The following is a 24140-nucleotide window of genomic DNA, read 5'->3' on the forward strand; positions in this document are numbered from 1 at the left end:
AGAAGTAGTCTCTCAAATATTTTTAAGTATTCTTAACTTTGGGTCTGTGGGGTTTGTATGGGGAAAATATTGCATTTTAATTTTTACTAACCTTAACTGAAATTTATCATTTCTTCTAAAACATGAATAGATAATAGATAATCAACTATAGTAATATTGGGAGAACCTGTAACTTTGTCATAGAAAGAGATCACAGAGAGTTTCATGTCACATTGCAGTTATTATAGACATCTCAAAATACTGTGTGCTCATCACTACTTAAAATTATGGTGGTTACTATCCCTTCTGGTAAAGCTTGTTATTTAATAGAGAAGTACAAGCAGAGGGGGGACCCAAAGAATGGAACTTATTTATAAAAAATTGTGTATTATTCTTAAGTATTTAAACTTCAGTCACCTTCAAAGTAGTCTTCATTTGATGCAATACACCTATAGAGATATAACAGGGAGAGTGGGACACAGGGGTCATGCTGTTTTTGTTCAAAAACTACTAAACACCCAGTGTGGTGTGGGCAAGTGTGCTCCTAAATCACCCATCATGAAATTGGCAAACACGATGAAAGAGTCTTCAAAAAAAATTTACTGAAGCCAAACCCAGCCTCTTATCACCATGCCAGCTGGTACACTGATACAGATGGATTCCTAAAATACTCATCTAGCAGGGGAGGCCTGTACTACAAGGGCCCGTCCTCCAGAAGATAATTCTGGGTTGTTTTTTGGGGGGAGGGTCCTCCCTTGGACATATCACAATTTTTAAAAATCTGTATTAATAATTACATTTCAAAGTAATAGATTTCCTTGTAGCCGTATGTATTTTAGCTTATGAATTTTAGAATACACTGAGAAAGGGGCAAAGGCTTTACTAAATTGCCGAAAGGGGCTCACAGCATAGAAATGTTAGCTTTAGTTTAATCCCTAACTGAGAGCTTTCTTCTACCTCCCACAAGAACAGCGTACTTTTCATTTGTTTTCCTCTCTTGGAGATTACTCAAATGCATCCTGAACAGATGGGGAGGGTTTTCTGGATAATACCACAGAATTGTGATTTTGAAAGATCCTTTTTGGCTTCCTGTTTAATGCAGGCCACACACTATTAAAATACTTGCTGAATAATGTAGCAAGTCAAGCAGAAATTTGGCTTCCTAGAAAAATGACGGTTTAAAATTTCACAGATCAGCTTTTAAACTTCTCCGAAAGATACTCAAAAGACCATGAAGACAGTGCAGTTTATTTTACGAGAAGAATGTGATGTAAATATAGTTAGAATCAGTTCATTTCACTCATTTACAGCAGCTTTTCACCTCCTCTCCCCGTCATGGTGTTGACCAAGTGGGTCCGTCCAGATAGAGGGGTCATAAGCTATAGACCATGCCACCTTCACCTTGACTAGCCTGTGGGAAATGAGATGGGATGTTCGTATTTGACAGTTTTCGCAAGGCAGCCATAGGAACAGAACCTCTTAATGATGGTAGAAAGAGGAGAGTGAGCACCAGTTAAACGGGCATGCCAGAGAATTTTGCCTTTCTACTACATGTATGTGCTTCAGATCTTTTAAGATATATTCTACTGCCTCTCACCAAGAGGAAAAATAAAAAAAGTAAAAATTTTCAACATCTTGATGTCAGAAGCCTGAAAACAATGTTAACTCTGTAATTAGATAAACTGTATGTTTGTGTCTAATGTAGAGGGAAGCTGATTCTGTGCCATTAAACCTCTTGGATTGTGTCTTCATTTGCCTCCTGTGGTTCTGAGTAGTAGACACTTAAAAAGTGTGTGGCATCTGTGGGCCTGGTTGCACTCACTTGCCTGGCTTACGTTCCTTTGCAGGTTGGTGAAAGATGCTCCTTGGGATGAAGTCCCGCTCGCTCACTCCCTGGTTGGTTTTGCCACTGCCTATGACTTCTTGTACAACTACCTGAGCCAGACCCAGCAGGAGAAGTTTCTTGAAGTGATTGCCAATGCCTCAGGATATATGTATGAAACCTCGTACAGGAGAGGATGGGGGTTTCAATACCTGCACAATCATCAGCCCACCAACTGCATGGCCTTGCTCACAGGAAGCCTAGTTCTGATGAATCAAGGTATGTGGACACAGCTGAGGATGTCTGGCTGACGTGAGTGGTGGTTGCCATGTTGTGAGCAAAACATTTCTAGAACTATTATAGTCTGAGTACGTGTGCATACTTGATCCTAACTAAGCCTATGAGAGGAAGTAATGTGTAGGGCATCTCTTAGAGAATTGAGACACATTTCTTTCCTCACTTCTGCTAGTTATATTAGCATGAAAGTTATTTAATTATTGCTTTTTGATTGTCCCAAGCCATGTTATAGCACAGGATCATTGGCAAATACTCATTTTTTCCAGAGAATTTTGACAGGGAAGACAGCTAGCCTGGAGAAACAGAGTTTTTAAAATCTGAACAGGTGGTTTATTATTTTAAATGAATGTTCCTTACACGGATGTGCATCATTATCTCAGTACTCTTTTATTCTCTAAAGACTAAAACCCTAATCTAGATCATTTAGGTAAAATTTGGAAGTGACTTTTGTGGATTTTATAGCTACATTTCTTTAATGTATAATGTAATCATTCAATGTTCTTTTAATTTTGACTTAATTGTAACTTCTGTGGAAATCTATAAATGACTAAATAAGATTGTATTTAAGAAAAGCAGCTCTAAGATCACAGTGAATTATGAGGATATTAAATATATACTTGCAGCTGGTAAATCTAGAAGAATTTGATTCTTGATTATATTCTTCATAAGAATAAATAAGCATTTTGTAGATTATCCAGCATTAGACTTTCCTCAAGTCTAGCTTTCTCCTTTGTCACATTAGCCAACCATCCCTTTTAATTAGATCTTAGAGGAAAAGTAACATCAGTTGAGCATATGACTTGTGCAGATTCTTACCCGTATTTCATCTAATTCTCACATCAACCGTGCAAGGTAGCTGGGATTTCGACTCAGTTCTGGTCAAACTCAAAGTTCATTTTCTTTTCACTATATTTGGTTGCCTCTCTAGGAATACAGATTTAATTTATAGTAATAAGGAAAGCTGCTTAATTAAGAAGGTGAATTTTCTTTTTTATTGAATTTATTGAGGTGATATTGGCTAATAAAATTATAAAGGTTTCAGGTGTGCAATTTAATAATACATCATCTGTATATTGTATTATGTTCACCACCCCAATTCAAGTCTCCTTCCATCACTATTTATCTCCCCTTTACCCTATTCTGCACCCCCCACCCCACCCACCCCTGCTCTCCCTCTGGTAATCACCATACTATTATCTGTGTCTATGACTTTCGGGTTTTTTTGTTTTTTCTTCTTGCTTAATCCCTTCACCTTGGTTATCCACCCACCCCACCCTGCAAACCCTGAAAGCTGTCAGTCTGTTCTCTATCTATGAGACTGTTACTATTTTGTTTGTTAGATTCCACATATGAGTGAAATTGTATGGTACTTGTCTTTCTCTGTCTGATTTCACTTAGTATAATGCTCTTCAGGTCCATTCATGCTGTCGCAAAGGGTAAGATTTCCTTCTTTTTTATAGCTGAGTAGTAGTCCATTGTGTATATGGAGCACAGCTTTTTTATCCACTCATCCAGTAATAGACACTCAGGCTGCTTCCAAATCTTGGCTACTGTAAATAATGCTGCAGTGAACATAGAGGTACATATATTCTTTCAAATTAGTGTTTCATTTTGGGTTTCTTTGGATACATTAATGGAACTGGAATTGCTGGGTCATAAGGCAGTTCTGTTTTCAATTTTTAGGGTTAACTGCCTTCCACAGTAGCTGCACCAATCTGCATTTCCACCAACAGTGCACGAAGGTTCCCTTTTCTCCACATCCTTGCAAATACTTGTTTGTTGATTTATTCTGACATGCATGAGGTGATATCTCATTGTGGTTTTAATTTTCATTTCTCTGATGATTAGTCGCATTGAGCATCTTTTCATATGTCTATTGGCCATCTGTATGTACTCTTTGAAGATGTGTTCATTCAGGTCCTTTGCCCATTTTTAATTGCATTGTTTGTTTTTTTGTTGTTAAGTTTTATATGTTCTTTATAGATGTTGGATATTAACCACTTATCAGATGTATCATTTGTGAATATGTTTTCCCATTTAGTGGGTTGTCTTTATTTTGTTGATGGTTTCCTGTGCTATGCAAAACCTTTTTAGTTTGATGTTGTCCCATTTGTTTTTTTCTTTTCTTTTCTTTTCTTTTGTTTCCCTTGCCTGGGTAGATATATCAGAAAAATATTGCTACAAGAAATATCCAAGATTTTACTGCCTATGTTTTCTTCTATGATTTTTATAGTTTCAAGTCTAACACTTAAGTCTTTAATCCATTTTGAGTTTATTCTTGTGCATAGGTTAAGAAGATGGTCTAGCTTCATTTTATTGCACATATCTGTCGAGTTTTCCCAACACCATTTATTGAATAAACTATATTTACCCCATTGTAAGTTTTTGCCTTCTTTGTCAAATATGAATTGACTGTAAAGGAGTGGGTTTATTTCTGGGCTCTTTATTCTGTTCCATTAATTTATATGTCTGTTTTTATAACAGTACCATGTTGTTTTGATTATTATACTAAAACCTTATAGTATAGTTTGATATCAGGGAGTGTGATTCCTCCTACTTTGTTCTTCTTTCTCAAGATTGCTGTGTCTATTCAAGGTCTTTTGTGGCTCCATATAAATTTGTGGAATATTTTTGTTCAAGTTCTGTGAAATAAGCCATTGAAAGGAACTGTGTTGAATCTGTAGATTGCTTTGGGTAGTATGGACACTTTATTTTATTTATTTTTATTTTTTAATTTAAAAAAATTGTTATTGTTTACACTATTACAGTTGTCCGCACTTTTTCCCCCTTTGCCCACCCCCACCCAGATCCCCTCCTCAGGCCATCACTAACTACACTGTTGTGCATGTCCATGGGTCATGCATATCTGTTCTTTGGCTGATCCCCTCACCTCCTTTCATCCAGTTTCCCCTCTCCCCTCCCCTCCGACAGCTGTCAGGCTGTTCCATGTATCTATGCTTCTGTTTCTATTTCGTTCATAAGTTTATTTTGTTCATTGCTTTCCACATATAAGTGAAATCATGTGGTATTTGTCTTTCACTGACTGATTTGTATCTTCTTCAATTTCTTTCTTCAGTGTCTTATAGTTTTCCAAGTACAGGTCCTTTTACATCCTTGGTTAAATTTATTCCTAGGTTTTGTGGGGGTTTTTTTCTGAAGCAAATGCGAATGGGATTGTTTTCTTAGTTTCCCTTCCTGATAGTTCAAAATTGGTATATAAAAATGTGACTGATTTCTGGATGTGTATTTTACATCCCGAGGGTGAATTTTCATCCTAGCTTCCTTTGCCCCTACTTTCACAAAAACAAAACTTAATCTCACGGTCTGTTACTGGTTCAGATTGGAGCAAAATTTGTACTCGTTGGCAGAAATTGTCATATGCACCTATTTTCTGATTAAAGTTATAGGTTGCTCTGGGATACACTCTTCCAGAGCCCCTACATGAGCAGCGCACACATTTATAAGAAAACTGGGTAGGAAAAGGGGTGAAATCTCTGGTTCTGCACATCTTGGTTAATAGGCTCGCAGTCTTCACTTTCTTGGCATACTCACTCCAACTTCAGGAGCTACTTTGGCCTGGCTGTTTCAAAGAGCAGGCTTGTGGAATAGGTACTGACTGAGGTAGCTTAGAGCATACCTGTAGTTCTGACTGGGCTCACATAAAATCTCAAAAGTGGGAGAATTAGAATTTTCTGTCTGTTCTCCTAACTCTGTCTAAGGTTTGGTGCACAGAGACCACAGGATCACATGTAAGCAGTTTACAAATCAATTGGGAAGAAGAGAGATGTGAAATGTTTAAATAATTACTCAATAGCTATAATTGCACCAGGGAATGAAAATAAGAGCTATCATGAAGTTATGGATACATATCAGTCGAGTGTAATAAGTTTGAATTGAAAAGAACAATGTTCTTTAGGTCAGTTTGAGCCAGTTCATGGAAATTTGAAGGATGGATAGGATGTGTTAAGTGAAAATATGAAGAACATTCTAGAAAAGGTATGTGGGTGGTGGAAAAATAGCATCAATAACAACACTGGTATGTCATATGACAGCTGTGAAGTTCACAAAATATATTGGTGGACTTTGCCTTATATCTCCTGAACAGGGTTGTTATAAGGAAAAAATAAGTAAAATCAGGTAATGTGATATCCAGGGAGCAGTAAGTAACAGGCCTGATTTTAGGCATCAGTCACAATGATGTCTAGTTGAAGACTGAAGAAAGAGAGAGGGAAAAGATGAGGATGGTTGGAATTTTAAACCCGAGTGATGAGAAAATGGAAATTGAAAAGTGTCCAGAAGACTAGTATGTCAGGTGTGGAGCTGGACAGGACAGAGATTCAGGGTACAATTAGCAGTCACCTCTGCCTAGCCGAGCCTGAGAACAGTGTTGCCTCAAGAGATGAGAGAGGGACTGATCATGAGACCTGGGATTTAGGCTGGGAACTGTGGTACCTGGGCCTCTGGCAGCCCCACACCCAGCAGACCTAGCAGACCATGATGGAGTGTTCAGCACTGATGGTCACACACACACACATGGGAATGAGCCAGTAAGACTCCATCCACGTAAGGAGACAATGAGCTTAATTTAATTCTCAGGGATTGCTGTTTTAAATACAAGAAAACAAAAACAAACCTTAAATCTCAAGTCCTGGGTTCAGGTCAAAGTTCTCTTCATTTTTAGTCATGTGCCAGAGGTCTTGAACAAGTCAGCTTTTCAGTAATTTGGGGGTAATAATGAATAACTGAGTTGTTAAAAGGATTAAGTGAGATTATGTTCATTGCTGTGTAAATTACATATGTTATAAAAATGTGAGGAGTTGTTATTGTTTCTTAAATGCTAGTCTCACAAGAATTATAGAAAGCTGGCATTTCTGAGTTGTGAAGATTTTTAAAGTCTTTAGACCTTTAATTTTCAGTTGGGGAGATTGAAGAATGTGACAAATTGAAGAAGTGCCTGAAAATGAACAAAATCATGTAGCTCAATTTTGACAGATTTTGGGCTCCCAGCTGATTGTCTGTCTTTTTTCCTTCCTTCCTTCCTTCCTTCCTTCTTTCCTTCCTTCCTTCTTTCCTTCCTTCCTTCCTTCCTTCCTTCCTTCCTTCCTTCCTTCCTTCCTTCTTTCTTTCTTTCTTTCTTTCTTTCTTTCTTTCTTTCTTTCTTTCTTTCTTTCTTTCTTTCTTTCTTTCTTTCTTTCTCCTTCCTCCCTCCCTTCCTTCCTTCCTTCCTTCCTTCCTTCCTTCCTTCCTTCCTTCCTTCCTTCCTTCCTTCCTTCCTTTCTCTTTCTCTCTTTCTTCTTTTTGGCCCTTAGGTTGCCACTTCAATTGTTTCTTCACACCATTGTGCTGTCTTTTCACATCCTAAGGAATCCAAAAGCACAAAAAGGCATGAGAAATTATTTTCTAATAATAGAACAAATTCAAAACTGCCCATTTATCCTTTATAGTATTTTTAGCTTCTTACACATCCTATAAAGTAATGGTGAAGATTTTGTAAAGTGATAAACTTCAAAAAAGTATTTTCAAGTGTTTTTAGGAAAATTGAATTAAAAGTCTCTATACAGATTTTTTCCTACAAATATAAAGTTATGTGCAATTTGTGAGCTTCAGTGTGATGCAGTTTCGGTTTATTAAAGATTGGAAAAAGACTGATAACTCATTTAAAGGTTTATCTTCATTTAATTAATAAATGACCTGTATTCAAGAACTTCTTAAGTCACATCATGTACCCATCACAAACGTGGATCAGCAGGATGTTATTTATAATGTTGATAAGTGAGAGTTTTACAAAATGTAGTTTGTAATATAAACTAGTCAGAAAACTGAGAGGGTTTTATTTGGCCATATTTTTTTTTTATGTTTTGTTACAGCCTTAGTCATTTTTTCCACATCTGTTCATCCTTCAGGGTATCTTCAAGAAGCCTACTTATGGACCAAACAAGTTCTGACCATCATGGAGAAGTCTCTGGTCTTGCTCCGAGAGGTGACAGACGGCTCCCTCTATGAAGGGGTCGCATACGGCAGCTACACCACTAGATCACTCTTCCAGTATATGTTTCTTGTTCAGAGGCACTTTGACATCAACCACTTTGGCCATCCGTGGCTTAAGCAACACTTTGCATTTATGTATAGAACCATCCTGCCAGGTATAGTGAGAAATCACAAGTGGGTCAACATTAACTGTTGTCAAACGGGCTAGAGGAATGTGGGGTCTGAGCCATATTGCGATTAAAAGGATTTTTTAAAAATCGATGTTAGAGTTATATAGCCAGAACATCTTGGGCATTAATGTGAATATATGTGATTTAAGTATTATAAAGCTTGGAGTATAACGGATCAAATATAATTTGTAGCCTCCACAGAAACTTCTATTTTTGTGTATATAAAACTTGCATTCATACACAAATTCATTTTCTTGAATCTAAACAGAATATAAGTATTTATGATTACATGTTAATTTTCCTTTATGTGTGATCCCTGATAGTTCCTATTTTGGTTTTTACTTTATAGATTTTTTCCCCAAAAAACTATATAGACATGATTCAAATTGAAATGTTACACCTACATATTTAAGTTGGAGCTTTGGTATTTTCCTTAAATATTTTATTGAAATAAATAGTATATGGGAATATAACCAAATACTGAATTTTTATAAACCTAATCACTTATTGCTGTATAGCTTAGTCTTCTAAGAGAACTGACTCAATAAAAGTTATATATTATTTAAGAACTTATTTATTTCTAGGAGATCCTTGTAACTCTCCTTATTTCTAAATAGGACTAAGATGTTAGAAGAAGTTGAGGAGGTATTTTTTCATCAGGATGGGGTCTTCCCCCCACCCCCAGTGAAATGCAATTTTTAGATGATGATTCTAGACTTAAAGTAAAGAATTTAGTATTTAAATCTTTTTGCTGTGGTTGTTTACACATAGATTGGCTAGAATCTCATTATTGGACTAGTTTTCCAAAAATTACTGCAGAACCAAAGAACCATATTAAGATTTAGTTTAGACTTACATTCAGAACTATATTTGTTTTATTGCTTATTATTAGACATGTAGAAGAAACCTGTTTTGTAGTTTATCTTGGTTACCAAAGGTCATCTATAGTAAGTGACCTTAAGTAGTCTTAGTGTTTTGTAATTTAGCTGAGATCTAACAGCCAACCACAGCAGGGCTGTGGTCTTCTGAGAGCTGTCTATGTGGCTACTTTTTAAGCTGAAAAGACAGTATGAACACCTTTAAGAAGAGGATTCAAATATTTGAAGATTAATTCAACCAACCTTTCTTGAACACCTATGTACTGGGCAGGTGATTCAAAGAGGAATAAAACACATCATATGCTTTCAAGGAACTCACAGATTAATAGAAGATTCAGAAAATTACATTTTATAATATTTATTTAGAAGAGCATGTACTAGACAGCTAGAAGCAAAAACATTAGCTATAAATGATGGAAATAGAGTCATGGTAACATTTAGAAGGGATTCTGTGCTAAGACAATCTGTTGCAAAAGCATTTCTCTTTTCTCTACAGTGGCTGTTCTAGTATTGATTAGTCTGGCCCAGAGTTTTCTTCCACTCTTCTTTCCAAGAATGCCTGAAGCATATCCTGTCTTACCTGCTTTTATTTTTCTGACCCATTTCATTCAGTATGATCTTTTCCTCTTCAGTATGATCTTTTCCTCTTTTCTTTAACTTCCAACAATACATACTGGCAGGATCTTCTGTGGGAATTGTTTTCTTTCCATAGAAACTCAGTTTCTCCCCTAAACCTTATAACTTTCACTTTATTGGAGGCCAAATTGGAGCATTTATGTTATTATCTTGGCATAGGCTGTGAGATGAGTTGGTAGGAGAGCTAGTGCTCATTTGAGGTTCAAGAACTCACCACGCACAGGAGGACAGTGTATGCATCTATGCAAATGTAATCGTTCAGAGCAGGGACATGGCGAAACAAGAAAGTTGGGCATTTTCATCTCCAGTGACAAGCTGCCACATAAATCAAACTTGCACACAAGATTTGTGGAAGACCTTCAGAGGGATTCTGATTAATTGGTCTGAGGAGGAATGTGGGAGTGGGGGCATTGTGGTTTTGTTTATTTTTATCAAGATACACAATTGATTTTAATTTGCAGGCAGGATTGAAAATCATTGTTAAACCTTTATGGGAGTATGCAGTTTTAAACTTATCTTAGTTCTATCAAACTTCTTTCCCCAGGGTTTCAAAGAACTGTGGCTATTGCAGACTCAAATTACAACTGGTTTTATGGTCCAGAAAGCCAATTAGTGTTCCTGGATAAATTTGTCATGCGTAACGGCAGTGGTAACTGGCTGGCTGACCAAATCAGAAAGAACCGCGTGGTGGAAGGCCCAGGGACACCATCCAAAGGGCAGCGCTGGTGTACTCTCCACACGGAATTTCTCTGGTATGACATGATGCTCTGGCTTGGAAAAGAAGTTGTACCCAAGGGTACAGTGTGCTAGTTTTTTTGCCTTAAAGAAACAAAACAAAACAAAAACTAATCCAAAGCACTTCATGCCACTAACTACTTGCAACTTCAATTCATATCACAATGTTTGAAACTCTGTTAGAAACATTTCTTTATATTTAAATCTAATTACTGTTTGCAGTTTGTTATATTACTGATGTCCTGGGCTCACACTATTTCATAAATATGCATGTTTTGATTTACATCATTTTTGAAACTGTTTAAAAGAGAAAACTATAAACTTTAGACTGGGTTATTTTGATAATCACACCAAAAAGAAGGTACTAAAAAATTTTTTTTCTGTAAATGGAGCATTATAATCTTATAATAGCAAAGCTGCTAAATTTTCAAAACTATTTCAAAGTGTTTGACGGTATCTGACAGTTCCACTTTGATAAGAAAAGAACCATGTAATTTTTTTGCCTTAATCTTTTAAGCCTGGAAAGAGAAGCCAGCATCTCCTTTTTAAAGTCCTGCCAAATATATTGTTGGCATCCAATAAATTAAAATAAAAATTACAGGAAGCTAGTTAATAATTAATCCCTGGTGTCTTTTCAAGCTTTTGACATTTGCATTCAACTCCAAAATAATTCTCTTCATTATTTTTAAAAAATGTATACAGTTAAGAGGAAAATAACACTAGAAAAGAGGTAACTCTCTATAGTTTAACCAGCATTTTTTAAAACTATATTCACAGGTGAACTAAATATATTAATACGCAACCATTCTTGAATCCTTTTAGGGGTATAAAGTAGTTATTTAATTGTGTTTTCACTTACCCATAAATAAGCAACCGAGAGAGTTCTACGAAGCTGACTACAGGAGTCAGATTAATGCTAAGTGTGACTTGATTTAAAATCTGCCTTATGGGAATATGCAAACTGACCAAAAACTGAGAGAAAGATGAAAAATTCAGCTTATATCTGGATTTGTTAAATCACAAAATGAACATTATTATACTAGGCCTAAGTAGAGACACATTTTCTGATGTTCTGAAACAGAGACTCTAGAACAACAAATGAAACAGTCACAGTCAGACAGCAATAAGATGAACTCTACCAAAGGTAATTGATTCACTTTAGAAAAAAAGTATCTAAGAGCTAATAATGCAGGTCTGTCTGCCTTTCTTCCCTTGAGCAGGAAATTATATGAACCTGTCAGTGAGATTACTTCAAATTATCAAAAGTAAACAATCACATTTATTATTATTTTTGTGGCCTTTCTGAATCAAAAACCTGTGTTCTTAATCACTTAGAAGTTTAATGTTAATTTTTTATTAATTTGATAATAAATATTTATCCTAAATAAAAATAAGGTGCCATTTATTGTCCAAAATACATGATGTCATCTGCAGATTAAAATGAAGCCTTTAGATCTGGGCTAGGCAACGGTAGCCACATTTAGAAATCATCCAGTATTAACAGTTTCCTGAATTTCATCCATTTATAGTCTTAGATGTGGTATTCAGAGTAAATTTTATCTAATATGTGTAGTTCCAACTCTATTTAAATTAATTTTTAGAGGATAAAAAGTACCTTGCCAAACTTTAATAATACCATTTATTGTAGAACAGTATTTCGTTGCAACTCAAGGCTTGTTAAATTCTAGATCCTAACACAGGGTTCCCTAGAACAGGAGCCCTTAGAACTAGAGGTTTGGGTGAAGGGCTCAATTCTGTGATCTGTGAGCCCCAGTCATGTGGATAGCTCTGACATTGTTAAGTGAAAAAGGTTCATATAGTGATTAGCAGAAGTTAATCACTTCATGCTCAAATCCAAGGATCACATGTTGTAAGGAGATTCTCCTCTCCCTTCTCGAAGGGTGTTAGTTCCCCTGTGCAACTTGATCATCCAGGGGTGTCCTCGGAAATGTCCCTGATACAGTCTGCACTGCCAGTGCTCTGGGTGGCATTTGTGCATTGTCTCCTCCAACTGCATCACTGTGTGGCTTCACAGTTCTCATGTGTTATATTCACTTCCACCAGAAAACCAATTAACTTTTTAAAATTAATTCTTTCAGGTATGATGCCAACTTGAAACCCATTCCTCCTCCAGATTTTGGCACCCCAACATTGCATTATTTTGAAGACTGGGGCGTTGTGACTTACGGAAGTGCACTGCCTGTGGAAATCAATAGATCTTTTCTTTCCTTCAAGTCAGGAAAACTTGGGGGACGTGCAATATATGACATTGTCCACAGAAACAAATACAAAGATTGGATCAAAGGATGGAGAAATTTTAATGCAGGACATGAACACCCCGATCAAAACTCATTTACTTTTGCTCCCAATGGTGTGCCTTTCATTACTGAGGCTCTCTACGGGCCAAAGTATACCTTCTTCAACAACGTCTTGATGTTTTCTCCAGCTGTGTCAAAGAGCTGCTTTTATCCCTGGGAAGGTCAGGTCACAGAAGACTGTTCATCAAAATGGTCTAAATATAAGCATGACATGGCAGCTAGCTGTCAAGGGAGAGTGGTTGCAGCAGTGGAGAAGAATGGAGTGGTTTTCATCCGCGGAGAAGGGGTGGGAGCTTATAACCCCCAGCTCAATCTGAAGAATGTTCAGAGGAATCTAATCCTCCTACATCCACAGCTTCTTCTCCTTGTGGATGAAATATATCTGGGAGAAGACAGCCCCTTGGAGACAGCAACGAGCTTCTTCCACAATGTGGACTTTCCTTTTGAGGATACGGTGGTAGATGGGGTCCATGGGGCTTTCATCAGGCAGCGAGATGGTCTCTACAAAATGTACTGGATGGATGATACTGGCTACAGTGAAAAAGCAACTCTTGCTTCAGTGATGTACCCTCGGGGCTATCCCTACAATGGGACAAACTATGTGAATGTCACCATGCACCTCCGAAGTCCCATCACCAGGGCAGCTTACCTCTTCATAGGGCCATCTGTGGATGTTCAGAGCTTCAGCATCCACGGAGACCCACAGCAACTGGATGTGTTCATAGCCACCAGAGAGCACGCCTACGCCATTTACCTTTGGACAGGTGAGGCCACAGGGCAGCCTGCCTTTGCACAGGTCATTGCAGATCGTCAGAAAATTCTGTTTGACCGGAGTTCAGCCATCAGGAGCACCTTTGTCCCTGAGGTGAAGGACTACGCTGCTATTGTGGAACACAACCTGCAGCATTTTAAGCCAGTGTTCCAACTGCTGGAGAAGCAGATCCTGTCCCGGGTCCGGAACACAGCTAGCTTCAGGAAGACTGCTGAGCGCCTGCTGAGGTTTTCAGACAAGAGGCAGACTGAGGAAGCCATCGACAGGATTTTTGCCATATCACAGCAACAGCAGCAGCAGCAAAGCAAGTCAAAGAAAAACCGAAGGGCAGGCAAACGTTATAAATTTGTGGATGCCGTCCCTGATATTTTTGCACAGATTGAAGTCAATGAGAAAAAGATCCGACAGAAAGCTCAGATTTTGGCACAGAAAGAACAGCCCATAGATGAAGATGAAGAAATGAAAGACCTTTTAGATTTTGCAGATGTAACATATGAGAAACACAAAAATAACGGCTTGATGAAAAGCCGGTTTGGACAGGCGCGGATGGCAATGACTACTCACAGCAAAGCTCCGTCACTATCTGCTTCTTACACCAGACTGTTCCTGATTCTGAACATTGCTATTTTCTTTGTCATGTTGGCAATGCAACTGACTTATTTCCAGAGGGCCCAGAGTCTTCATAGCCAAAGATGTCTTTATGCAGTCCTTCTGATAGATAGCTGTATTTTATTATGGTTGTACTCTTCTTGTTCCCAATCACAGTGTTAGCACTAATGCTATCAATTGCCTGATCATTTGTGGTCACAAATCTATGGGGGAAAAAATCATTGCCCCTAGTTTGTTATTGGATTTTTTTCCCCTTAGATTCATTTTAACAAATTAAGGGGAAGATATCTTCACACAGGAAGGCAAGGACATGGAGAAATCAGAATTGGAACAGGCAAAGAAGTTGTCAAAGGAATAAAAGCAGCTCAGTTGTCACAAGATGTTTCTGAAGTGTTTGGCTTAACTAATTTATCAGTCCATATACTACTACTCTTAGAAGAAACAAAAAGTCTGGTTTTAAGTAATATTTAAGAAACAAAAAAGACTTAGAATTGGATTTTAGTCATACTAATTTAATGCTATTATCAATCTTCAAAAGACTGAAGCACACAATTGTGAGAAATACATGTTGCTAAGTCAGGTATGGTGAGTGTCAACTTCCTGGGAGGAGTTCGTTAGTTAAGTAAATAACAGCACCTGCATATTGGATTACTATTCAGGTAACATAGTAAAATGATGGCAGAAAATCGGTAAAAACTTAAAATATATTTCCAGTAGAATACATGTATCTATGAATGACTATTTGCTTGATGATGTCAATCTGTATACACACATAACTGATTTTGCTTTTATGCATCTATTGGTTATTCAACAAAGAAGATAATTACAGGTAACTTGATTTTCTATTTTCTTTATATGGAAAACTGTTGAAGACCCAGTGACTAAACTTCAGAATAAAATATTTTATATCCTGAACATTGACTTCAATACCAAAGAAGATGGGGAAGCTAAAATTTGGATATGATTCTTATGTTTTTTTTAATAGAAATTTTTCTTTAAATTTATTTTGTTAAATAAACATCATAATTGTGATTTTCAGTAGTGTCTTTCTTCTTTGTCCCATTACATTCAGCACATATGCAGCAATTTTGAAATCTTTGAAGAGAAACATGTACAGTAGCCCCTCTCTATATCACGGTTCACTTGTCACGGCCTCACTGTATCGTGTGATTTTAAAAAATATTATATTTAATTATTTATCATGGATTTTTCGCTATATCACAGGATTTTGCGGTACTGTATACGTATGTTGTTAAAGTTACATAGGCTTAAGAGTATAGAATATGTTTAAGAACGTAAGTAGTGTTTATAAAAGTGTGGGAAAGGTTAGTAAGGGACTGGGAACAGTTTATAAGTGTGTGGGAAGGGTTTATAAATACTAAAATAAATGTAAGGTTCTTATTTTGCAGATTTTCACCTATCATGGGGGGGGGTGTCTAGAACGTAATAACCCATGATAAGTGAGGGAATACTATATTTGGACATGCATTAATTAAACTTATAAAATAGTGTTTGAAAGAAGTAATTTCTCTGCCTACTTCCCTTTTATTGTTTAAACATTTTAAATATTTAAAACAAAAGCCAACATCTGATATTTGAATAATGCCATGTTTTCAAAAACAAAATTTCTTGTTTATTTACAATCAAGTCCTCAGGAGGTTAATAGCAGCACAGAATACTGCAAACATATTTCACAGTTGATACTTCAGCATAAGAAAGTGATATACTTTGTCTGGCTCAAATTTTACAGTAAGGACACATTCACTGATTTGTGGGTCTGAAGTCATAATGGCAATATTTCCCTTTTCTCCTTTTTGTTTGTGGAAACAGCAGTATGTAACAGAAAACAAGAACATGGAGAAGCTCTACTATGAGCGCCTTTTTGCTTTTCTAATTTTGAACCTTCTTACATGAATAAGGTACAAGTTTGACTTTTAACTGTCCTTCACTCATTATACTTGGAATCTAGAACATGACTTCTGGGGAAGTTTTTTTCTTTTTTTTCTTTCATGTAAAAGGTCTCTAGGGAGGATGTCATTACACACTGTTTAAAAGAATAATGTTTTCAAAAGAAGAATGCTTCCGTTTGTCCTGCATGGATGCTGTTACTGGGATTTAAACTTGCTTTATGTGACAGATTCTCCGTTTACTTAACCCCATTCAACATTCCTCTCTTCTACTCTTTCTCATTCAAAAGGATGAACTGTCTGAAATGATCAAAAGCAAATTTTGGGGGGAAAAAAAGGGAAAATTGCCCTATCAGGCTACTGAGCAAACCTGATCTCAAATCCAAACACTGAGGGATACTTAACTAATAGAGATGAAAAGTGCAAGTGAGTGCCAAATCTAGCTTTCCTTTTGTTTTCATTAGTTTAGGGGCAGATGATAAATCAGTTTTAAAGTAATTTTTAAAAGATTTTATTTACTTATTTTTAGAGTATTTTTAAAATGTGGTAATCCTGTATCTTTAAAACCAAATTAATTAAATGTTTTGTTTTGTTTTTCCTTCCAGTGGACCTCATATCTATTTCACTTAAAAAGAAATCTCCATTGGCAGTGGTTGGGTAAAAAGTAATAATAATGCTGAAACAAATTACTGCTCTTCATACAGAGACATGTTTTATATCAGGGCTAGTGTATATTTGATGAAAACTAAGGAACTCTTTGTATCTTCCAGAAAACCAAGTAACGTTAACTCTCCCTTGTAACCAAGTAATCAATTATGGAATCTGTGTCAGTGCTGCTCACTATGAAAGGAGTGTTTCAAAGTTTGTGGGATAATATGCGGGCTGTAGTTCAGGGGATTTGCAGAACTTTTCGTTCTAGTCTTAAAGAAAATTTGGGAATCATTAGCATACAAAGCTTGTCTGTCCAGTGAAAGAGACATCCTCCCCTTTTTTTGGTAACTGATTAAGTAATAAACAGCTGTGATGATGGATAAGACCTATTATCTGCTGAGAGAACATTTTCTTAGATCATTGTCATAATGGGTAATAAAGTCAGAAGGAAGATCTCATTTTGTGACTTTTAATAATTAAAATTTATTGTATTGTCTAAAACAGTGAATTCTTCTGCAATATTTGTCATTTTTAAGAGTACCCAATGTTCTAGGGTAATTAAAAATAATTTTAACAGAGTATTATGCACCCTCAGTATGTTTTTAAAAAGAAAAGTTTACATTTTCAATATGTTTTAAAAAAATTCTTCATGGTTCACAAACCACCCACAAAGGAATCATAAATTTCTCCAAATTTTTAAGAGAATGCAAGTTATGAAATGTACAGGGGTGGGCAAAAGTAGGTTAATAATGATAAGTGATACTAATAAGTAATACAAGAGGAGCAAACAACAGATATAAACTAAGACTGTTGGAAAACTAGAGTATATAGTCATCTGTGTCAGAGCTTCCTCATTCATGAAAAGGGATTAGGGAGGTGTGAAGGTCTAACTTGAAGTTTAGTGCTAAAAAAGGGAACTTGAGGTGATGTGATCGAGCCTCCAGAATCTGCAGCTAGGAAACTGAGGCTTGAGCAAAGGGGCAATCCTCTCTCCCACTCCCTGCCCTGTGTTTATCCCTGGGCTTATTTCATTTCTGTTGGCAAAAGTCCATCCTCTCCTCTTTATGTTCATGTTGAAAGGAGGGCAGTTTCTGCTTTATTTCGTGTATTGGCAAAGACAACCTATTTGCCAGCCATATTTCAGCTAGATAGATGCTTTGTGCTATATAACATCAATGAAGTATCAACAAGTTTTCAGGAAATGACAGAGAAATCATGCGTTTCAGTAGATGGCCTAAATAGTTAAATTTGGGTCATTTATTTTAATAGATAGGTTCAAACTCTGTTAAACAAGACATTATCACAATGTGAAGAATAGAAATCAAAGCTGCATTATAACCTTCCTGTTATTTTCCTTAGCCATATTTATTTTTGGATTAGTTATAAATATACATGACTGAAAAAATAAAATCATACTAGCAGGCTTGTATTTTTAAAAATCTGCCCACTATCTTTGTAACCTTGTCGAAACCTTATTTTCTTTAATCTGGCCTTTTATTATTTTTTATTTTTTCCTTTGACTCAAACTGGCCTCACCTACGCCCAGGCTCACCCACCTCTGTCTCCCTTGCTTAATCATTAAGCCCTCAGGACAATGAGGTTTTGGTTAGCATCCAGTAGTCTTAGGAACAAAGTCCCCGGTCTGTTACTACTGAGGCAGAGTTAAACATAATATCTTGGCCTCAATTGTGCTTTAGATCTGGACCCGAGAAAGTGAAATCCCACAGGATAAATGCGTGTGAAGTTGTACAGAACAACTCCATGGCTGACGTCAGGATCAAATGCAATGATCAATTACCCCCTACCCTAGCACCAACCAATCAGTACAGATCTCACCCTTAATCACCGTGATTATTTTTTCCTTATATAATCCATTCCCAGGAAGCCATCTAGAAGCCAGGTCTTTGAGCATGAGCTACCCTGTGACCCCAGGCGTGGCGCCATCTCCTTAGTAAACCCTTAATTTCTTGGCTGCAAGCTCCTGTTTGTGCCTTATTGGGCTTTGACATACACAGGCAAATGGACCCCTTAAGTCTGGTAATACCTCCCTCGATTCATGCTCCCCAGAAGTAACCAATTTCTGATTATTTTTAGCTGTTGGATTTATTATGTTCATGTTTATTATAAGATCTAAAACTTGTTACTCATGAGGAAGAAAATGAGTTCTTTTATTCATCTCCCTCTATACCTGTTTCATTCATCCCCAGCCTTTTAACATAGCTGTCATAGTTTTTGGTTAAGTCAGTATTCAGTATTTATGTTATAACTATGTAAATGTGACTCACAGGTTAGCCATGTAGAGTACTATCTTACTTCCTTTCAGATACAGCTTTGACTTCCTCATAGTTAGTGATTATTTCGTTTTTGCATTTGCTTAGTTGTCAGGCAATCTCATTTTATCCCCAAACTTTCCAGTTTAAGTGTAAATCTCAGTTTGTTCAATCACACTTATGTAACCTGATGGTTCTTTTAGTTCCCGGGGCCAGGCATCCTTGCACGTTGGTTGTCCTCAGATCTCTCTCCATCATTTGGGAGATTCTCTGTGCTGCTTTTCTGTGTAAAAATGTTTTCTGAACCCCATGATTTCCTTTTTCTTCATCAGTGTCTCATTTTGGTTGAGCATGTTCTCCCTGAGATTCCATGGGGAGTAAATATTTTGCCTCCTTTCATTTCTGAAGATATCTTTATTCTATCCTTCACTTGATTGATCACTTCACCACCAAGTCTAGGTTGGAAGTAACTTTTCCTCAGATTTGTGCAAATAATGCTCTGTGATCTTCCAGTTTCCAATGTTGTTGAAAAGCTGTTATAGAGTTTTCTCTTGGGTAACGAAATTTTCAGCAGACAGAAACTCCAATCTTCTTTCACTAGTTCAGTGGAGGGATGCTGGAGGAAGGAGTTGATTAATAGACCCAACTGCTTGTGTTCTCAAAGTCAAGTGGAGAGCAGGGGCTAGAGATCTCTGGTGAGTAAACACTTATCTGCTAATTAAGTATAGTGCCTCCATTCAGCTGTGCCATGTCTATAAACCAGAGTCGTCCTCCTTGATCTCTAGGTAGTCATCTGCTGGAATCCAAGTGCCCTCTGCCTGCTGTGGTTCTATTTCTCACTCAGGTGCATTCCCACTTTTAGAGGTAGCTGCTGAGCAAACAGGTGTGTTTCTGTCAACTGCAACCCCATTCTCTTGCTGGCTTGGACTTCAGCCTCCTGTTTAGTTGCTGTTCACCCATCTTCTCTCAGCTCCTGCAGTCTCATTTGATTCTCCATCCATTCATTTTACAAACATTTTTTGAGCACCCACCAAGAGCTAGGCACTTCTCTGGTGCTTAGAATACTATATTAGTGAATAAAATTAAGATCCTGCCTTCTCGACACTGACATTCTAGGAATGTATTTGGAAAATTAGCATAATTTATAAGTAAGTTATGTAATTAATAAAAGATAGTAGGTGTTATAGGGAGGAAAGGCAGGATGAGGAGAGGGAGGTTGGGTAGGCTTTGTTGATGTCCCCACTCCCATTCTCTTTTTTTGTTCTTGAAATCCCTTTACTGTCAATTTAATGGGGTTTCAGAAAGGAACAGAAAAAATTCATATGTGAAACCTAATATGTTTCACTGGAAGCCCTACATCCTGTTTCAGGTAGGTTGACAAATAAAATGAATGACAGTAACACCTGTTTACTGAGCACCTACTATGTGCCAGGTACTGTTTCAGGAACTGGAGATATGGTAGAGAACGATAACAAGGTAAAACCTGGTCCTCATGTTTATGTTCTGATTTGGAAGGGGAAAAATAACAGAACTACATTATGTCAAGTAGTGACAAGTACTATGGAGAAAAAGGCAAGGGAAGGGAATGTAAAGTGCTGGTGAGCTGGTACTATTCTATAGAAGGTGCTTTCTGGTGTGGAGATACAAACAGACACTTGGAAGTGAGGGTGTGAATCCATAGGGCCATGTAGGAGAAGAGCATTGCAGGCAGAGAGAACAGCAGTTACAAAAGCCATGAAGCCAATATGTATTGACTTCACAGGAGACCAGTGTGGTTGGAACAGAAGCAAGATTTGATCATACATGTCCTCACAGGTTGCAGCTAAGACTTGGATTTTGAGGTGGGAAGTCTGCTGAAAGAATGGAGTTACAGTTAACTGAGGTGTGGCGGGCTGTAGGAGGCACAATGTGGAGGTGGGTTCTGGACCTCATACATTTTCTAAACACCCAAGAGATGTGCAAGCCTGGAATCTATGAGTGGGTCTGGCAGAAGATATAATTGTTGGTGTCTTCTCAAAGGCTAAATGGAAAAGCGCTGACTGTGTAAGAGGAGAAATGCATTCTGGATAAATGGAATGACACAAAGAAACAGAAGTATGAAAAACCAAGTCTTGTTCAAGAATTCATCCAGATTGGTGTGGCTAGCTCACAGGGTGTGAAATGGGAAATGGTTGAGGATGAGACTGGAAAGGAAAATGGGGGATTTGGGGCAAGACCTTGTATGGCATGCTAAGGAATTGGGACTTTATTCTGCAGTGAGTGCCCCTTAACCTTTTCTGTGCCTCAGCATAACTGAGGAGTACAACACACACCCATTATTGAGCCAATATGGCAGCAGTTTTCACCAGGTGAGATATGAGGATGGGGGGCAAAAGTGACTTGGATGAAAGGAGATGATGATGTCACATTCTCGTGTGTGTGTGTGTGTGTGTGTGTGTGTGATTTTGAAAAATCCTTGAGGTGGTGCTGATGATAATACCTGCATTTCCCATACATTTATGTAGGGGAGGGTTTCCCTCTAGCTGAAAATCACTGCAAGCAGTGGGAAGCCATTGAAGGATTTCCTTTTTTTTTTTCTTTTATTTTTATTTTTTAAATTGCATCTACTACAGTGAAATTGGTTAATAAAATTATATAAGTTTCAGGTGTACAATTCTATAATAATACATCATCTGTGTATTGTATTGTGTGTTCCCCACCCAAAGCCAAATCTCCCATGACCATTTATCCCCCCTTTACCCTCTCCTACCTTCCCCTTCCCCTTTCCCTCTGGTAATCACCACGTTGCTGTCTGTGTATATGGGTTTTCAGGGTTTTGTTTATTTTTTGCTTAATCCCTCCACCTTTTTCACCCAACCCCCCCAAACCCCCTCCTATAGGATTTTCTTTGTAAATAATCAGATTTGCATTTTAGGACAGCTTTAGCTTCAACACAGAGGGTGCATGCACCCTTTGGGGAAGACATTAGTAGGCTATTTTCACAGTCTTAAGTAGAGAGGGAAATTTATGACCTAGCTCACAGGTAAACTGTAACCAAAGGAATCATATTTTGTGGGAGTATTGGTCCAAAAATTATAAACCTAGGGACCTTCAGGATGTGTCTCTGAGTACCATTTACTATAGAAAACATGGTTGCCTGCCATGACTCTGCCCCAATTACCCTGACATTCCCTTAATAAACTGAGGAAATTGTCCTAATCTCCCTGCCATTTTTATTGTCAGCCTGCCAGTTGCAGCAGGGACTTCGCCTAGAGTGATGTGTGGTGGAAAACAATCCTGGAAAGGTAGACAAGGGGTGGCAGGCGAAGTCTCCCCCTTATCCTCTCCATTTAATTTTTTAAAAATAGTGTTAATCATATGATCATTTTCATTAACTCAGGCAGTTGGAATGACTTCTGAATGGGTAAAGTAAAAGTGCTGCTCTTTCTGCATGTCCCTAGAAATAAGTTATTGGGAAGTCTTTGTCATGGAAGGATCGTATGCTTTGAGTGGTGAGTCCCAAAGGAACCATTCAGGACTTGGGACGGGCCTTTGACGCTTTGATTTAAGTAGAATTTCTTCAAGCAACAGCTTCTAAAAACATTTCAGGCAGCCAGAGCTTTCCAAATTAAACAATGAAAAGCGATGTTAGTATATATTTAAGGAATTATTTTCTGAACAAGTTTTCAGTAGTTTAGGCACCTTCTTTTTCTTCCAAAGAAATAGTAACAAAAAAATTATCTTTTCTCTATGAGGGGAACATCTAGCCAGTTTTCCCCATTTTCCACTTTCCGGGTTTTGTTGTTTACCACTTACTTATTTTGTCCTCAGTAAGAGGCAGCTAGTAAAATAAAAGAAAGTCCCATTTATTGACTTCCTTCACCGAACTGGCTAAGGAATTATTTTACAAACAGAAGAAGGGATCTGTCATTTATTAGATTTCTGAGGAGAAATCCTTAAAGTACTGTTCTTGACACAAAAAGGACTGAAGAAAGGAAAATGTGGTTATTATAAAAGGTGAATTCACAGAACTTTTTATAAATCAAAGCTGCAATGTAAGTTACAATTACACATTAAAACATCGTTCTTGAGAAGGTGCCATTAGAGCATGAGCGCACCCTTCTTCATCTCTTGATCAAAGAATAAGGTTTCTGCACCACTTTAAAAATAAGTAAATGAACAAATAAATAAAAATGTCGCTATTACTAAATACAGCCCTTGGGTAGCTCACACTTAGGCGACATAAATAAATTATAAAAACTACTGCTCCATCTGTCTTCCACAGTAGACTATGCTCCTTGAGGGCAGGGAGTGTGTCTCTTGCTCTTTATATATACGAGGGAGACCCCAAAAACCTGGAATTATCTTCTGGAGGGTGGGCCCCTTGTATACAGGCTTCCCCTGCTAGATGAGTGTTATAGGAGCCCCTCTGTATCAGTGTACCAGCTAGTGGTGGTGTGAGAGGCTGTGTTTGGCTTCATTGAATTTTTTTTAAGACTATTTCAACACATTTACTCATTTCATGAGTGAGTTATGAGCACACCTGCCCAGTTCAGCAGTTTTTCCCCAAATATGGCATGATCCTGCCCCGCACCTTCCCTATTCACCAGATTTCACCCCAAGTGAGTTTTTCTTTGTTTCCCCAAATGAAGAGTCCTCAAAGGGAAACATTTTGCCAGTGTGAAAGAGATGAAACAAACAAATGGCAGAAGAACAAAAAGGTATCAAAATTGAAGAGTTCAAAATCTGTTTTGATCAGTGGAAGTAATGTCTTGATGGATGTATTACATCAAATGGAGAATATTTTGAGGGTGACTGAAGTTTAAATATATAAGAATGAATATACAATTTTTAATAAATAAATTCTGGGTGTTTTGGGTCCCCTCCCTCATACTTGGTTCTTACACAGTGCCTGGCACAAACATGGTATTCAAAAAACATACTTCACAATTGACAAAATAGAGCACAGGAGACTGTGGTCCCAAAAAGCCTTTCATATAAAGCTTCAGCTCTTACAATGAGCTAACATAACTAACCTCCTACAAAGCTATGAACTTTGGCACTGAGAGATGCTCCAGCTAGATCCTGGAGCTGTTTCAACATTGTCACCTCTGTGCTGTGGTAACCCT

At 37.5% G+C, this 24140-nt stretch overlaps 1 protein-coding gene across 3 annotated transcripts in view; it reads left to right on the forward strand.

The window, feature by feature from the left end:
• The window catches only part of DSE (dermatan sulfate epimerase), a 64845-nt gene extending 50040 nt beyond the window's left edge, over positions 1 to 14805 (forward strand). For 2 of the 3 annotated variants that reach the window (XM_090280598.1, XM_090280599.1), the window contains 4 exons: positions 1827 to 2080; positions 8002 to 8241; positions 10315 to 10522; positions 12605 to 14805. In XM_090280598.1, coding sequence (XP_090136724.1) covers positions 1827 to 2080; positions 8002 to 8241; positions 10315 to 10522; positions 12605 to 14366 — 2464 coding nt within the window. In that variant the 3' untranslated portion in view covers positions 14367 to 14805. Of the gene's footprint in view, positions 1 to 1826; positions 2081 to 8001; positions 8242 to 10314; positions 10523 to 12604 lie in introns of those variants that run through there. The other variant, XM_090280600.1, reaches the window with a different exon arrangement.
• The last annotated feature ends 9335 nt before the right edge of the window (positions 14806 to 24140 follow it).

This window comes from Furipterus horrens, unplaced genomic scaffold, assembly GCF_987537825.1.
Source record: "Furipterus horrens unplaced genomic scaffold, mFurHor1.1.pri manual_scaffold_6, whole genome shotgun sequence".
In the NCBI taxonomy this organism is placed as follows: domain Eukaryota; kingdom Metazoa; phylum Chordata; class Mammalia; order Chiroptera; family Furipteridae; genus Furipterus; species Furipterus horrens.